General features: G+C 37.8%; 3 protein-coding genes across 3 annotated transcripts; 1 reads left to right on the top strand and 2 right to left on the bottom strand.

Annotated features, from left to right (window-relative positions):
• The first annotated feature begins 1,364 nt into the window (after positions 1 to 1,364).
• On the top strand, positions 1,365 to 3,998 carry LOC103444812 (uncharacterized). The gene is made up of 6 exons (XM_008383755.4): positions 1,365 to 1,806; positions 1,896 to 1,923; positions 2,287 to 2,517; positions 3,197 to 3,260; positions 3,339 to 3,398; positions 3,701 to 3,998. Exons 1-6 carry the CDS (start codon positions 1,670 to 1,672, stop codon positions 3,754 to 3,756), a joined length of 576 nt encoding a protein of 191 aa, XP_008381977.3. The 5' UTR covers positions 1,365 to 1,669; the 3' UTR covers positions 3,757 to 3,998.
• Positions 3,999 to 4,572: 574 nt separating this feature from the next.
• LOC103444813 (rhomboid-like protein 19) lies at positions 4,573 to 7,793 on the bottom strand. The gene is made up of 8 exons (XM_008383756.4): positions 7,475 to 7,793; positions 7,273 to 7,397; positions 6,506 to 6,566; positions 6,254 to 6,420; positions 5,788 to 5,893; positions 5,489 to 5,691; positions 5,258 to 5,395; positions 4,573 to 4,977 (listed from the first exon to the last, which is right to left on the bottom strand). The coding sequence occupies exons 1-8, from the start codon at positions 7,496 to 7,498 to the stop codon at positions 4,875 to 4,877; spliced, it is 927 nt and encodes a 308-aa protein (XP_008381978.1). The 5' UTR covers positions 7,499 to 7,793; the 3' UTR covers positions 4,573 to 4,874.
• A 699-nt stretch (positions 7,794 to 8,492) lies between these two features.
• Positions 8,493 to 16,104, bottom strand: LOC103444814 (uncharacterized). The gene is made up of 16 exons (XM_008383758.4): positions 15,518 to 16,104; positions 14,503 to 14,678; positions 14,111 to 14,276; positions 13,857 to 13,909; positions 13,251 to 13,394; positions 13,056 to 13,160; positions 12,833 to 12,958; positions 11,975 to 12,178; positions 11,429 to 11,535; positions 11,155 to 11,317; positions 10,912 to 10,977; positions 10,710 to 10,803; positions 10,361 to 10,473; positions 9,866 to 9,936; positions 9,507 to 9,660; positions 8,493 to 9,400 (listed from the first exon to the last, which is right to left on the bottom strand). The coding sequence occupies exons 1-16, from the start codon at positions 15,861 to 15,863 to the stop codon at positions 8,969 to 8,971; spliced, it is 2,520 nt and encodes an 839-aa protein (XP_008381980.3). The 5' UTR covers positions 15,864 to 16,104; the 3' UTR covers positions 8,493 to 8,968.
• Between the last annotated feature and the right edge of the window lie 998 nt (positions 16,105 to 17,102).

Raw genomic sequence — 17,102 nt, 5'->3', positions numbered from 1 at the left:
AAACAAACAAACTGATACGAGCAAACATAAGCAGATTAAATCCCTAATGATCAAATCTGCTCTGATACCAAGTTGAATATCAGAGTGCGCAACGAACAAGATTACAAAATAATAAAAATATTATTAAACAAACTAGAATGCCAGAACGGCTACAAAACCCTAAAAGCTACATTGTAATTGACTTATTTCTCAACTGAATAACAAACATGGAATTTATAATAAACTAACCCTAACCCTAAAAGCTAAGAAACCAAAACCCTAATGCTAACGGACCAAGCTCAGAAAACCAAATATTCAAATAAACCAAAATACAAATATTTTCCAACAGTTATAAGTAGGTAAAGATACTTTACGCTCACAAACATGAATGAACGTAACATTTTATGGGTTTGAATTATGCTTTTACTGTTTTGGCTTTCCTACCCCAGATCATTCCACTGACTAAGATGCTTGATTGATATGATGTTTAAATTTGTAATAAGCACTTTAGTCTCAGGTTACTTTCTGTCCCTTCAGTTGGAACTGTAAAAGAAAGAGGATCCTCATAAGCAGCTCATCCGGACTGTTTAAATTTGATCCAACGACTGCAATTATTATAACTTTTAGAGAGACACATGTTGATCAAAATTCAACGATCTGGATAAGCTGCTTAGGAGGATCTCCATCCTGAGCTCATGAGAGGATCCAGTCCCTGTATATTGTCATTTAATTCACAATTATTGCTAAATGCTTCATTTTTAATTTTTAAAAAAAATCCTTTGCATGGATATATGGCATCAAAAGATTCGTAATGATCACATCACCATATTTTTCAATCGTATTCCAACTAGGTGATTGCTATGATTGCACACCACCTCCAATCAAATTTTTGATATTATCTTCTTATTAATTAAGTCTAACTTATAAGGTTTGATGTTATATTCTTATTAATTAAGTCTAACTTTTTTTTTAACTTGTTGAATTTGTAATTAAGTACAATACATAAAAATATATGTTGAGTAAGTGAGACTGAGAACACACCTTAAACTCTCAATTGAGATCAAATTAAGCACATTTTAAACTACCTAATTAATAATCATTACGGTGTGTCTCAGTAGTTTAGGGACAAATTTAAATCTGTATTTCACATAGCAGATCCTGAATTAAATTCTTTGTGCTAATTCAGACTCGCATTTCACATGATACATCATGAATTAAATTCTTTGTGCTAATGGATCACACGATAGTGGTTAGGGATGACTAAAATGCATCTATGAGTCTTCATGATCGTTAAAAAAGTGGACTGTCATGACAAAGCTACTAGCTGATACTTAAAAAAAAAAAAAAAAAACTCTCTAATTAATAAGGCAGACTCACCCCTAATGATGTTCTAACAAATCACTTTATTAGTGTTGTCTGCATCATCAAAATTTTCTTGCTTGTTTTAGATTATAATTATATCATTTTTGTTGGATTAAACTATAAACTATTATGGGGTGTGATTATAATCTTGTCATCAACAGTTAAAGTCGTGCCTCCATTAAAATCTCAATAAAAGGAATTAAAAGAAGGATAAAGAAACGAAAATACAGAAAGACAACCTCATCGTCGCCACCACCGCTACCAGAAATCGTTAAATCAGATATTGAATAGCAACCGTCGATCAGGAGGCGATTGATCATCGTGAGCCATGGAGGTCCGACCCAATCAGACGGCCGACAACTCGTCGGCCACGCACCAGCAGCGTCAGAGCCATACAGCAGCAACTAGTCAGAAAAAGCCTCCTGCTTCTTCCATCCCCGTCGACACCACCTCCGTTTCTCAAAGGTCAGTCCTTTTTTCTTTAGTTTTCTGTTTGGATCCCGAGAAAATTCAAGTCCTAACTTCAGATGGCTTTTGCTTCAATTGTGCTGTAGGCTTCAGAAGGAGTTGATGTCTCTCATGGTATGCTCCCTCTCTCTCCCTCTCTCAATTCTTTGTTTTTTATTTTTCCTCAAATTTTCAAATTTGTGTACTTATTTTTTCGATTTCTTGCAGTCGTTGTTGATTTTTGTTGAAATCTTGAATTGGGTTTTATGTGGATTCAAATTTAAGTTCATAAGTTGAAAACTTGAAGCATAATCAAGAAGAAAAATTTTCTCAGCCAAATATCGTCTTGAAGTTTAAGGCCTAAAAGTAGTCTACTTGACACTGAAGTTTTAGTCTTTACTAGACAGATTTTAATGATGAATTCATGACCGTATTTCTTGTTATGGGACTAGTAACTATTGTATTACTGACACAACATCTACTGGTTCTTGTTTTCAGATGAGTGGAGGAGATCTTGGAGTATCGGCTTTTCCTGAAGGCGAGAGCATTTTTGCATGGGTTGGCACAATCGAAGGTGGAAAAGGAACTATGTATGAGGGTTTATCGTACAAGCTTTCTTTGCGTTTTCCTCTGGACTATCCTTTCAAGCCGCCGCAAGTCAAGTTTGAGACAATGTGCTTCCATCCAAATGTTGATCAGTTTGGCAACATATGTCTTGATATCCTGCAGGTATCTATCGTTACATTTACAATAAAGAAACTGGTATCAAGCTTTGAGATACTAAACTCCAATAGGATAAACTGCTAACTGTCTATGACTGTAATATGGAGAAGTTAAATTGACCATATGATGGTCACAGTGTTTTTTGTATGGAGGAATTTGGTCCACCATACGATTACATGAGGGACCTTATGGAAAATTAGTATCGGTGGGATAAATCTAAATGTTTGCTCACATAGTTGTGTAGAAGAGAGGCTATATAAATTAGTATCAGTTGGAAAATTCATAATTCGAATTGTGATGCTTTTTCCATTCAGGGTGTTGCCCACATGTAAATGCCCTGATTCAGGAGTGCTGCTTAGATGGCAGTATGCCAGTGCCCCTTACCCAGGGGTGTTGCGGTGCCCACATGAATGTGCCAACCTTGACAACGTCACAACAGCCAGAGTAGTTCTCATGGCTGCCATGACCATCTTTATGCAGAACAATAAAAACAAAAAATTAGATCAGGATCATATGGGTAATTTGAGAACATTGATGGAAGGGTTGCGGAATACAAATATTATTTTATTATCATGGAGTGGAGTGATAGTGTCGGTCTATGAGTCTATTGTTGATTGAGTTCCCTTTCTTTCAGTTTCATGTATTTTCAAAAAGTTTATATTGTTCTTTGCTATATGTGGCACAGGACAAGTGGTCTTCAGCATACGACTGCAGGACTATACTTCTGTCCATTCAAAGTCTGTTGGGAGGTAAGCTTGCTCTTATATGCTTGAACTTTCTCATAGATTTCATTTGTTCTTGCCTGACCATTTAGCTCTTACCTGCAGAGCCAAACCCGGAGAGTCCCCTCAACAGCTATGCTGCTGCACTGTGGAGTAATAAGGAAGGTTAGTTACTCCCTATAATTCTTATCAAATGTTTTTTAAACTGGGATTCAAAAACTTATCGTTAGATGTCCTTCTTTGTTTCAACCACCTTCCAGTCCATCCTAATTTCAAGACTTTGTAGGTTACGAATTCACCATGAGAATAGTTACTTTCCACAATCTGTAAAATGTCGACCTGGTAAACTAATGTTTCGTAGTTGAACATCATGAAATATGATGCCCAGTGATGAAGTGCCTATTCTTCCTGATCTGGATTGTGCAGACCTCTTATACAACTCTTGTTCTTATATTTTTCTTTTACAGATTACAAAAAAATGGTCCACCGACAGTACTTTGCTGGAGAATCATTGGAGAGCTGATTTGTACATAGAACTCACGACAGATGACAAAATTGTCATGTGGCCCCTGATTTGTGTGCAGCTCTGGTGAGGTGAAATTCTGCAACGGAAAGTATAGTTTCTTTTCTATGGAATCCCGGGCTGATGGAAACCCTGGCCAAGTTGTTTATACTGCCTGTCCTCTCTGATATCTTTGCTATATAAAGACAATAAGAAGTTGTAAATTTGGTTGAATCAAATGAAGGTGAAAACTGTTTGTCTAATGACTGGAGGCACCATTCCCGCATCTTTCTTAACTTCTCCAATTGGTTTATTGCTGATATCTCTAATTCCTATTCATGCTGAGAAATGCGAAGGGGGCTCTCTTAAAAGTGAGACTCTCCATGAAGTCTCTATTAACTCAAGTTTTTTGCATAATGTTTTATAATTTTAGCATGAGAATTGACATTAAACTGTGAGGTGACAGAGAGTCTATCGAGAGTTTGTCTTTTGAGAGAGTCCCCGTAACATTTCTCCATGTCTATTGGGTAGTGGATAGTGATGTAGTGTAGTGATTCCTTATACCTCTGGACTAAAAAATTGCCGTCTGACGACGATCCTCGTATAGACCATAACAATGCGATCATTTGTCGCGTGATAATGAACTCATGTCATGCAAGTCTTTCTGCCACAACGGAGGTTTATGTGCCGCTGGTTATGTGACAAGCCACGGGGAAGAAAAGGGTTTTCCATTTTCTGAAGAGCGATGCCAGGAACAAAGGTTGGTATACTAATTGAGGAAGTTTTCTCCGGTAGAAGAGAGGGAGTGGCAAGTTGTAATTATGTGAAAGTCAAAGGTTATCAAATGAGTGTTTGTATTGAGACTAAATCAGGAATAAACAGCGTCCCATTAAACAAGCATCCTTTTAAATCCAAGATACAAATATATATATATATATATATATATATATATATATATATATATATACATATATATGCTAGAAGATGTATTTGTACAACATGAAAAAATGGCCCCAAATGTTTCAAGAGAGATCCACATCGCGTGCCTCTTTCGAATTTCTACGGAGAGCGGGAACACACAGAAAAAAATAGAAAAGCCTCCTCTTCAAAGAACAGAAACGACACGAGTTCCCAAGCAATTAAACATTCTCCGCGGCATCTCTTCCTGACTCTTCTGTTCCGTGCGCTGCAGCCAGCCTCTCAGCTGCCAATCTTTCTTCGAGAGCTCGAGCACCTCTTTCTCTGCAAGAAACAGCAACAAAAATGAATATCTTTTTCCCCAATTATTTGATTATTAATCTCCTTAGCTAATAACATGTTGGCTATCTAGTGGCATGTATTCATCCTTAAGGATCCGGGGTTCAAAGATCCCATGTTCAAGCCTGTGTAAACAGTAAGGGTGTGATTTATGAGGGGAAGGTTACCCTCCACAGTTCATCCGAACAAGGAACATATCAATTTTGTTTCGGAGATGTAACATTTAACATTCAAGCTGGATGCTGTTTGAGAACAGAAATGTTACCTTCTTCTTGATGCTTCAATGGGGTCAGATCCAGGCAATGACGTACTGCCCAGGGTGTAACCTTGGGATTCATTGGAAGCTTCAGATCTTCCACAGAGCATCCGATGGAATATAGATGCAACAGGATCGATGACTGGCCTGCAAGAAATAACAAGAAACACTTAAGAGCAATGGAAACTATGAATATTCCATATTGAATTGAAGAGTTTGAAAATAATGGTGATTATGTACCTCAAAAATTCAGGGAAGAATGTAGAAAATGCAAAATCTTCACTTGGGTCACCCTTGAGTTTTGTTTCTGGTTTACTCTGCCAGTATCTTAGGTAAATCCAACTAGTATAGGTTCCAAATATTAAGATTGGAAGATGTGTTGCTGACTTTTCTGTCCAGAAGCTTATGGCAATGGACAACAATAGCGAGATAGATGGTAACCACTGCACACGATTGAAACCAACACCAAACAGAGAGTTTTAAGAATATTCAATAACCTGCAGAAATTTTCACAAAAGGTCATTCTCAGAAGTCCATACCTTAGCTTTTATTTTCAACAACGGCAACTCCTGGTCGGGGATGATTTGCTTGATGCCAACTAAGAAACCTGAAAGGACTCCGTGGAAGCCAGAAACAGGCATATATCTAGCACAAATGAACCAAATAAAGTAACAATATTCAGAATGCGACAAAAGAAGCGATCAAACTAGGCTACCAAATGTACAAAAATTATTATGTACGAGATGAACAATGGAAGACACACATTGACAGTTGCAGAATGATCTGTTTAAACATTTGTTTGCAGTTAGAGTTGGATTCAAATTTACCAAGTTCATCATTCACTTCCATTTTCAAATAAACCAACATACTACAAAATACCTTGAGGTAGACAGAAGCAATAAAGCTGAAAATGTAGGAAGAAATGAAAACAAGGACAAAAACATGAACCAGCATTGGAAAAACTTTTTATTTTTCTGAACGTTTAATTTATTTCTTAGTACTTACAGGTAAAATTCTGTCATTGTAATGTAGTACATAGCGATAGCAGTGACGAAAGTGCATATGGAAGTTAGGAAGTTAACTACAAAGATGAACTTCAAGAACTCCCTAGAACCCCACACAGGTTCAAGCAGCTTCCCTATAAAAAGAAGACCAAGAGTGCTGATAACAACCTGTTAAATAAGTGCGGGTCAAGAAACCTCCTCCAGTATACGAGTACATCACAGAAAAATTGTTTATCGAATCAGAAGTGCATACCCCATATATTGATTGTTCAATGTAACCGGATGTAATGAGGTTCCAGACAAAAGGAATCGTTCTACAAAGCAGAAGGTTGGATTAGAATTAAGTTAGAGGTTCCAAATTCAAAAATATGAGCTTGCTCTCACTCTTCATTAGATAGAGTGAACACACATAGGGATGCAACATCAATCATGTAAACCTCAACATAGTCTGATTATAAACCTGCTCAACTGGAATTCAGTTAAACAAATTTACGAATAAAAAATAAGGCATAGTATAATAAAGGCACAGAGATTAAGACCAATGAAGAAACCCAAACAGACCCAAACAACAAGGAGCATAGAGTGCATACACAGAACCGGGCCTAACAATGCATCTGATTCAAAAAATTAAAGGAGGAGGCGCTAAGCTTCACTTAGAAAATCAAGTTCTAAGTTTCGGAAATACAGAATCTACACAAAAACGAAGTCTGTGATCCTATACAACCCATACACTGCATCCCTTGTAAATTGTAATACAAATATAAAAAAGAGTTAACATCATCATCCCCTGCTACAACCTCCCAACGCCACTCAAGCGGCACGAAAAACCGGAGCTGGCTTTCAGATCAAACCCATAAAATCAAACGCCTCAAAACGCTAAATTTCACAAAATTTTCACAAAACCCATTCCTGTACACAGATTTACGCAATATTTCACCATTTATTTTAGCAAATTCCCAATTCACAAGTCAACAAACCCAAAATCGAACGGTGCAGGTGCCCGAACCGAGAAAAAGATACCTGGCGGGAATGAGAGCGAGGTAATCAACGGCGTGAGGGAGAAGCTGAACCACAATGTGGCCTCCAATAAGAACCACCGCCAAGCCCTTGCATAGCCGAGTGAACCCAGAGAACGCACCCGCGCTCTGCAACACCCACAGTAAAAAATTCGAATTGGAAAACGAAAATCGGAAGAAAATTGAAGAAAATTCAAAAGCTTTACCCCTGAGAGTGATGGAGTGCTCATGGGCGGCGGTCGGTTTGCCCGGTGGATTTTGGGCGTAGATGTGAGATCGGAGAATCGGATTTTGGGTGGAGGGAAGGTTTGGGATCGTAAGGATTGCGGATCGGCCCGATCGGAGGAGGAGTGTTTGATCAGCCGGTGAATATTAAATATAAAAATGGGTTCTTTGGAGTTTACTTCCCCCAAATGTTAAAATTGGACTGACCTAATTTAGTTGGCTTGCTACTTTGGTTTTTTCATAAAGGGGGTACTTGGATTGAGGTTACAAGGTTGTACAAAATAGGAGAGAAACTCTGTAATCAAAGAAATTATGTGGCAAGCGTGTATTGGACGGATGATGTAATTTTTTAGCATATGATAAGTGTTTATTGCATAAGTGATGCACTTTAAATCATATCTTGCAAGAAAGTTTTTTTCTCAATTTGGGCAGTTTGTTTTTCTATGATTTTTTGATACGAGCTCACCAGATTTTGTGATCAAATCACATGGTTAAGAGCATTTATATCGTCGCTTATGAGATTGATCGAATCCCTATCCATCAACATAACCATCCTTAAAACAACTTTGAATTAATCTTTCACATGTGTTCCATGCAAAAATGTCACAGCAACAACAACAAGGCTTATCCCACTAAGTGAGGTCAGCTATATGAATCCTAGAATGTCACTGTGCTCGGTTTTGTGTTATGTCTTCTGTTAAATCCAAGTAGTCTAAGTCTTTTATTAAAGTCTTTCCAAGTTTTCCTAGGTATTCATCAACCCTTTCGGCCTTGAGCCTTTATCTCGTAATCGTATCTTCCATGCAAAAATGTCATATTCAAATAATACACAATGCTTGAAACAACTTTGAAAAAATCTTTCACGTGTTCCATGCAAAAAGGTCAGATTCAAATGAATATTTTCAGTCAGTTAGCATTACGGTTCAGTGGTATTAGGTGAGAAGTCTTAGGTCGTAAGCAAGAGATATTTTCTGCTCAACAGTCCTATGATTGCAAACATTCAACAAGAATACTGAGATTGGAATATCACTTCACATGTCAACTACCAACCAAAAAAAATAGATGTATTACAACATGGAAAAGAATCCTCTGTTTTGTCTAGCTTCTAATTCCAGACGGCGTTAATGAGATGCCGAGATCTCTTACATTACATCCCATCTGATGCATTCAACCCTAAAACACGTTCCAACGTCGTACCACTTGACAGACAATGTGTATGCAGATGGCTATACGGATTAGGTTACATATGGATTGTGCACATACCTCGCCGTTTTATACCTTTCGACAGCTTGCAATGCCATCTTTGATCCACCTCCGTCCTCATTTCTGGCTTCGTTTTTGTAAATACAACGAACGCTGAGAAGACGAAGATCTAATGGACCGGTGTAATCATATTTGCTCCAAAGAATGCTGTAAGTGGAAGCCCACTCTTATCTTCTTTGAAAATGGCTCTGTGGGAGAGTTGAATATGAACATCACTGGATGGCATATTGCTTTGGAGCAAAAGATATCGGGCCTAAGTGGTCTTCGGCGAAGGATAATAAAGCACGATGACAAGCCAGAGCGAACGCTGTGGCAAACATGACGAAGGAAGTCCAATAGAGCCTCAGCATTAGAATTGGACTTTTCCTTGCAGACTTAAGCACATTCGAGACAATCACTCTGAGTCGCCGATCTCTGTAGATGGCACGATAATCATAAATGGGAGCTCTGGAAGATGGACCTCTCTCTCTGTTTTCAGGCCCGCCTGCCATTTTCAGATCGGAACTATACCGAGTTTTTGTAATGCCCCGTCCATTAGCTGCATACATCCATTGATATAGAACATCTGCAATGACCCTGCAAAACTGCTGGCGGTATACCTTTGCCTCCTTGGATACCATTGCTTGGACCAGTGAAGCTCCATCCTGCATTAGAATTTCGTCTTTATATTTAATTTTGACAAAGAGAGTCATTGACCGTTATGATATTATAAATACAAAGGAGAAAAGAGCCCAGCATAAGGGAACTCACTGCAGTCATCAAGAGTCTTCTCAGCACAACACCATCTTTGGATGGTAAAATCCTCAAGACAAAATTTGCAACATCAACTGCACCACCGTCCCTTGATGGTAAATAACTGACGGAAGTATCAACTTCCGGTGCTATGATCTCATGTAAACCTTTCCTGCAAGCAAATGTAAAAAACACGAAAATTTTATGTTTGGTAATGAAGGATAAGGTAGCTGTGCACGACGAACATCCACAACAGAAGCGTGCAAAAGTTTATCAGCTAGCCGGTCAAGATTTTAAAGTTCTTAAAGTTCCAAGACATATACAAAGATAAACTTGTACTGTAGGAAATTAACTTTAAGAGATACAAGTTAACATACCTAGTTGCACCTACTTTTAAGAAAAGAGAGAGCCTCTGCCACTGAAACTCCTTCTTCTTGTTAAAAACCACCTGAACCGAGCGAACAAAGTAAATAAACAACAAACATACTGAAAATATGACTGGAAGTTTCATTCAAGATGAAAACAATTTCAGGCATCCCATTGTGATGATGATTAGCATAATAACGTACAGTTTTGTCCTTCAAAAAGTACCCCAATGCCTTTGATCATCAAACAAGTTATCTTTTCATTAATCAGAATCATGAAAGAAATCAAATGAAGGGTCCAAAGTTTCCTGTATGTGCTATACCGATACCTACCAAGCCTAAACTAACATGTTTTACACAATAGATTTTACATTTATACGCATGCGAAGAAAGGAACAAAGTGGTCATCATTACTATGTGCATATAGATATGGATTGGAATGCCGTAGGACATGTAATAAACCACAAAAAGTAACAGCGTAGCCTATGGTTCTTGAGCACTTCATACCGAATGTAATATTTTCCTTGTCGCAGCTGAATTTTCAGTGAGAAGTTTCCGAACAACATAAGGGTATGCAGCTTCAAATGTCTTAAAATTTTTGTCTGCAGCTACAGCTAATCCTGGAAAACAGAAAAAACACATTTAAAGTGATCATACATCAAGTTCTGATAAGGCTTGGATGCACAACTATATGGAGGCATCCAGGGCATCTAGATAGCGATCATACATCAGTATCTTGATATTACAGGATAGTGATGTATGGCAAATTAACACAGCCCACCGAGTGTCCAAAAGAATAAAGATACAAAAAATATGAGTAAATGAGATTTGATACCCTATGGCAAGTGAACCCTACCTTCAAATGAAGCAAGAGAACGTAGAACAAGCGAATAGTAAGGTGGCATGCGAAAATGATACTTGAAGGCCACGGACCAGATTTTACTCAGAACCTTCAGAAAAATTACAGTTACAATCAACCTCTACTAACTATTATTATAGGCACCAAGAAATATTATGTCTATCATTTGTACAGATTGAGATCAAGACATGATTCTCACCCTACTGAACTTGACATCGGGAATTCCATCTCTAAATTCTACTTCTCCAAGTTCATATTCCAGATCCTGAAACATTTTTACAGCTCAATTAGTTCCCAGTTCATATTCCAGATCCTAAACCCTATACTTATAAAGACTGTACAATCTCATTGCTTTCCATAAAAACATATTTTTCAGTAACCCAAATAACATTTAATATACCGAAACTATATATAAAACTGAAAACAGAGAGGCTGATGATACCATAGTCACACGCCTGAGATTAGTCCCTGGCCTTGAAACATCCATTTCAGTCAAAGAATTAACAAGGGATTCCCAATCTCCATTTACTATGTGCACTATGGATGCAAGCATAGCAAATTGGTGCTTCTTTTTCATCTGACAAAGCAAGCCAAAATCCAAAAACCTGGCATAGGATAGAAATCACCAGAAGTGAATAAGAGCTATAGATATATACCTAGATCTTCTGATATAGAAAGTAAAGCTTAGTTCTGCATAATGGTGACCAAAGAGGTACCCAATTTGTCCCGAGGATGTGTAACGCAAGTTTCCAGGATGTGGATCAGCATGCAATAAGCCTGTTTCGAGGAGCTGAACTAAGCATGCCTCCACTCCTTTCTTAACCTACACCATTCAAAGCACAACGATCTGTCACTCAACTAAAGCACTTAGAAGGATAATTCAACATCTTTTCAACATCTTATTTTATTGGAATCACTAATTCACTAAATTCAGAAACCACATTTATAGCGTTATTTTATTTACTCAAGAAAAGATTTGCAACTTTCAGTTTATTTAAAGTAGAAAGAACGTGTAATCTCACTGCCTCATGCTAAAGCTGTTTTCTTATTAAATAACAGTGTTCTTTTGGCCCCAAAGTTTCACCTTCCAGTGCCTTCGAGCCTGTATGTTCTCGCCAACATACATTATTTCAAATTCATTATCCTCTCAGAGTTCACGTCAGTTTTGTCAACATTGATAGCTATTATATTTGGATTGTGCAAGGAATCTGAAATTAACAAGAATTTAAGCGAAGTAGAATCTTGCAATTCAGATTGCAGACCAGATCAAGAAGACGTCTTTTGGCATCAAGTATTTGCCTCTCTGAATATGTAGAGCCACTGTCAACAGGGCTTCCAGCTGCAGACAGAGAGAGTAAATCAGTTGGACTCTCACCAACAATCCACTCCATAGTCAGAACTCTCTTTTGACTTAAATGTTGATAAACTTTTGGCACAAGCATGAACGGAAAGGAGGAATGAGCTTCCTGTACATAAAACAACAAATGGTCACTAAAAGGAAAAAAGCATCTAACCCTGAAACAAGAATTTTTATAACTATGTCTCGTCACAGAGAAGGAAAGCTTCATATGTTCCCAAATGACTTTCACTTCCATGCTAAAAGCAACACCCAAATTCATTCTTCTACCCATCTCTTTCCTGAAAAGAAACTCCAAAACAAATAAATCTTGATCCTCTAAACAATAAAGGTCTACTTCTTCAAGTTTCCTTTCTCCTTTGGTTCTTGTTCCCAAAAAATAACCTTTCACTATTGTAAAGTTTTTTTTATTTTTTTATTTTTTTTATGACAAGAAGCTACACATCACACAAATAACTAATTATTTGGAATGTAAATATATCCTCCACCTATCTAGTACTGATGTCAATTGATGGTTGGAATTTCATTCTAACCCTATCATGTTGCTTACTGGTAAAAACTGTATACAACCCAATCCCATCTGGATCAGGATTAGGATGCTAACCATTAACCTGTCCTATAACCACCCCAACTCCTGCAAACTTATTCATTAAACTGGGTATATCTAGAAGACGAGGTGGCTATAAGTGTAATTAATACTTTTATAACCTTTTTTAATTGATCAGTATATTCATTCAATTCAACTGAAGCATGCGTTCATTACCTGAAACTTGGAAGCATTTGCAGCCTCTAAAGTATAATCCAATTCCCCAACTAAACCTTTCCCGAGCTCATCAGCGTATAGACGCAGGTCACTTTTTCTATTAGCTACGTTTTGAAATAGCCCAAGCTGAAATGGTTACCACAACTGAGTACAAGCTTAATTAAAAAACATATACAGAAAGTCACAATTAAATAACACAAGATTAATTGATTCCAGTACAAACCCCTAGGCGAAGAATATATATATCGCGCACTACAGTGTGACGCAAATTAGGCCGTTGAACTTTGATAGCAACATCAAATCCATCAAGGGTACGCCCATGGTAGACCTAAAATGTGTTAAACATCAAGAAAATAAGAAATAAATTCTACATGTCTTATATGCTGCAGGATGATTCGATTAATCATATTTAAGCCACCTGACCAAATGATGCAGCAGCCTCAGGTTCCTCAGAAATGTAGCTAAATAATGACTCTGCAGGAGATCCTAATTCTTCTTTGATAATTTTCATAGCCATAGCCCTGGGAAATGGAGGAATTTGATCATGCAGCTCAGACAATGGCTGCAACCAAAGAGGAAGGATGAGCAGAAAATAGAGCAGGTTAACTTATTTCAAGGTAAAGATGACCAAACGAAAAAATATTTCTTGCATGCAAAGATATAATACGACTTTCACATCAGAGAACAAAAAACCATGAATACAACAGTATTGAAATTATAGAAGCCACTTGCATAAAGATGCAAAGCAAGCCAACATACAAACGCATATATAAAGATCAGAAGATTAAAATCTACACATATTATTGGAGGACGGGATAAAAAGTATTTGAAGATTTGTAGTAAAACATTTTTATTTGACATTGTAAATGGACATTGATGGATCACTTTTCACATGAACACAGTATGGATTCATATTAAGCTTTTTTATATGTGAAAGTGGAGCATATTAGGCTTTCACATTGGTGGCAGGTAATGTACTGATGTTCAAATTAAAAACAAAGATACAAGATCTGTACAATCTAACCTTGGCCATCTCAGCGCCAATAATGTCCGGCCTTGTGGAAAGGGACTGACCAACTGCATCAGCAAGCAAACGCATGTAACTAGAAAATTTGTAATCTTGCGACTGCTGGAGAAAATAGGAATCCCAGTATATAATTTAAAGGACAATATGCAAAACAACAATAGAGTAAACTTAGTAGTTAAGTGGAGCATAACAAAAAAGATGAGAACTAGAGCTTAAATGATCAGAAACTTCAACTAGAAAGTCTTCCTCACCTTTGATAAAAGTGGGACCCAGACTTAGCATAGTCTCTTTTAACACCATTCCAAAATTGTACTGTGATATGTTCTCATTAATATCCACGTCCGAACTTAGCCTTAAGAACTTTCTGAACCCCGCAGTCCGAATTCTGATTGCAGCAGAAGCAAAGGAGGAAAATACCTTACAGTAGACAACGTAGTGAATCTAATAAGGATCTATTCTATAAAGCAAGATAAGTAAAAGCTTTTGAACAACAATAAGATGACAGACCCTGAACTACATGTAAGGAGTTGGTAAAACCAAAGAACAAGGGTTGTCCTAGTTTTCCAATTTACAATTCCACAATCCAAGAAAATGTGGCGGATCTTTGGAAGAAAAAATAGTATTTGTAGATATTGAATCCTACCTCAAGAAGTCTCAAGGCCACTACATGGGGCCTACATCTAAAATATTCAGCAACACTTTCTGGATCATAGACTTCAGGAAGTGGCTTAGACCAAATCTTAGACAGATAATAGAAATAAAGAGCGTACGTCTCCAAAGCTTTGAGATCAGCCATGAGCAAATCCACGCCGGACAGCTCTGTCAGTGTCAGATGATGGATTTCCAACATCAGTTTCAACTAAACAAGGTACAAGCAAATTTGAAGTGCTCTGAATCTATGTCATCATTTTGCAAGAAACCATGCAAGCAAGCAATACTTTAAGCTTTGGCCGTTTACAGAATCGTTTTCTACAGATGTCAACCCCCAAAGTTTTAATTTTTTCAATCAACCCAATTGCAAGCCTCATTGCATTTTCCAAATTTGGGACAGGAGCACACAAAATGATAATTAACGAATCAAAGAATCACACGAAGAACAGTTACATATTTTTGGTTTAGTATATCAGCAACCACAAATCTGCTAGATTTGAGTTCTTTCTGTCCTTATTTATTAAAATGTCATTGGAAAAATATAATACGTGCATGAATACTTGAGAGAAAACCTCCATTTTCCTTGAACAACAATCAAAGGAACCCTAATAAGACACAAGACCAATCTAGTCCTCACAGTAGTAAATTGATGGGAGCACTCACAGAATAATTCGACAACATCTCTAACCAAGTGATGAACTTTACATGAAGGGTGAGACTTGAAAGATTCCACATTTGCGGCGGTTTATTAATAAAACCAGAACCAATTTGTCAAATTAAGCAAACTATCTTAACTTCTCGGGAAATATGCGCAGATAGAACTCGTTACAAACTTTTAATAAAAATAAAATTGCGAGACACTAAACAGATAATAAATCGTATATAAATCACCGCTGCTTTAGCCCCGCATTTAAAATTTTGTAACAAGGTTTTATTTTTGCACATTTCCCTAACTTCCAATAAAAAATTCTCAAAATTTACATACACATAGGAAGAAGGTACTTCACCTGGATAGGCAGGCTGAGGCCAAGACGGAGCTGGCGATGGCGGCGCATCGGGGTCTTCGAGGTTGCGAAGCCACACGACGTCGTCTACGGCTTTGGAAACCTCAGGAATTCGAAAAGCCTTATTCGCCCACTCAATCCCTCTGCCAATCCCCCTCTTCAGAAACTCCACGTCCTTCCGAACCACCTGACCCAAGTGTCCGAAGTCCCCCACCGCTGTCCGCCCCTGCCTCTCTCGCTTGCTCTTCGGCGTCGTTTTCGCGGGCCTCGTCGATCTCAGCACGCACGCTGGCTTAAACGACAACGATATCATCAACGACGACGATGCCGGTCCCGTTATCGCCGCCATCGCTGGCCGGAGAGTGATAGCTGGCTCCTAACGGAAAATGGCGGTTAATTTTGGATTAATTAGTTGTTAATTAATCTGATTAACGCTGTCATTGGTGTTTGGGATATGTGGAGGTAGCGGAGTGGTGATGACGAAGAAGAGAAGAACGAGTGGCAGTGGAGGATGCGTTGTGTGCGCCTCGTGGCCATAGTAAAGCTGGTGGAGAGGGGGAATCCGGTGCGTCGAGGTTTACGATGAGCTCTAAGGCGCGGGAAGTGTCGGTTGGTTCCATTCTGTTTTAGCGAGTAGGGTATTGAAACGTGGGGGAGTTCACGAACAGACACGTATAACTTTCTTATTTGGTGTAAACAGTTGCGAGTTTTTTACTTACAGTTGACCGTTGGTAGAGAATCTATACATGTGTACGTGCAAAAGAAAGAGTATCTAAAACATGTTCACCAAAGAAAAGAGAGGATTCGAAGTTTTAAAACATGACAATTGAGATGAATCCGGATCCTCGCCGGATCTTTATGTGAGGATTCCGAGGATTCGTGAATCATATATGTTCATCGTACATTGTGCGATCAGAAATTATTTCAAATATTTTTATTTAAAATAAAATACAAACAGAACCTGACAAAAATTAATCGCACGATATACGATAAACATACCCAATTTACGGATCCCTAGGATCCTCACCAAAAGGATTCGGAGAGAATCTTTGTTGGAATTGACATGGCTTAATTTAAGGATTACTTGTATGAAACAGATGCGTCAAGATAACGATATCTCAAACCAATCATGCGATGTTATGTAAAAATGTTAAAACGCAGGTTTTAAATGTCATGATAGCATACTTGATGTGTAAGTAAGTCTTAAACCCTAAACCTTATATACATGTATAGAATCCATATCAAAAGTGTATGTGGTGACAAATGTTTGGTGTTAAGTGAAAGAGTAAAGTCCAACTTATTTGTTTGATTTGAAAGTAAAGTCCAACTTATTTGTTTGATTTGAGAGTAAAGTCCAACTTAAAAGAATTTCCACTTTTTTATTTGGGTGTCGTTTCTTGATCTCTCTCTTCGTGATTGAGAATATAAATGGAAGTAAGAAAATATGTAAACAGATGAAATGTGGGTTTTGCAGTCAAGATAAGAGTTGATTGATATTGTAGACTTTGAGTGAGAACTACAGTAGAGGGTTCATATAAGTGATGGGCCTTGCTTCTTTTTCCAGTGGAGTATGTTGTTCAACTGCAGA

This window comes from Malus domestica, chromosome 07, assembly GCF_042453785.1.
Source record: "Malus domestica chromosome 07, GDT2T_hap1".
Taxonomy (NCBI): Eukaryota; Viridiplantae; Streptophyta; class Magnoliopsida; order Rosales; family Rosaceae; genus Malus; species Malus domestica.
Note: the sequence above shows the minus strand (reverse complement) of the source record. Positions and strands in the feature narration are given on the sequence as shown.

Excerpts from the sequence above, each read along its gene's own strand:
- LOC103444812 (XM_008383755.4), top strand. The coding sequence starts at position 1,670 with ATGGAGGTCCGACCCAATCAGACGGCCGACAACTCGTCGGCCACGCAC. Across the intron at positions 1,924-2,286 it reads AGGAGTTGATGTCTCTCATG|ATGAGTGGAGGAGATCTTGG; the intron begins GTATGCTCCCTC and ends TCTTGTTTTCAG. Across the intron at positions 2,518-3,196 it reads TATGTCTTGATATCCTGCAG|GACAAGTGGTCTTCAGCATA; the intron begins GTATCTATCGTT and ends TATGTGGCACAG.
- LOC103444814 (XM_008383758.4), bottom strand. The coding sequence starts at position 15,863 with ATGGCGGCGATAACGGGACCGGCATCGTCGTCGTTGATGATATCGTTG. Across the intron at positions 13,910-14,110 it reads GGGTCCCACTTTTATCAAAG|TTGGTCAGTCCCTTTCCACA; the intron begins GTGAGGAAGACT and ends TTGCTGATGCAG. Across the intron at positions 11,318-11,428 it reads ACATCCTCGGGACAAATTGG|GTTTTTGGATTTTGGCTTGC; the intron begins GTACCTCTTTGG and ends ATCCTATGCCAG.
- LOC103444813 (XM_008383756.4), bottom strand. The coding sequence starts at position 7,498 with ATGAGCACTCCATCACTCTCAGGG. Across the intron at positions 6,421-6,505 it reads TTGAACAATCAATATATGGG|GTTGTTATCAGCACTCTTGG; the intron begins GTATGCACTTCT and ends CTTATTTAACAG. Across the intron at positions 4,978-5,257 it reads ATTGAAGCATCAAGAAGAAG|AGAAAGAGGTGCTCGAGCTC; the intron begins GTAACATTTCTG and ends TGTTTCTTGCAG.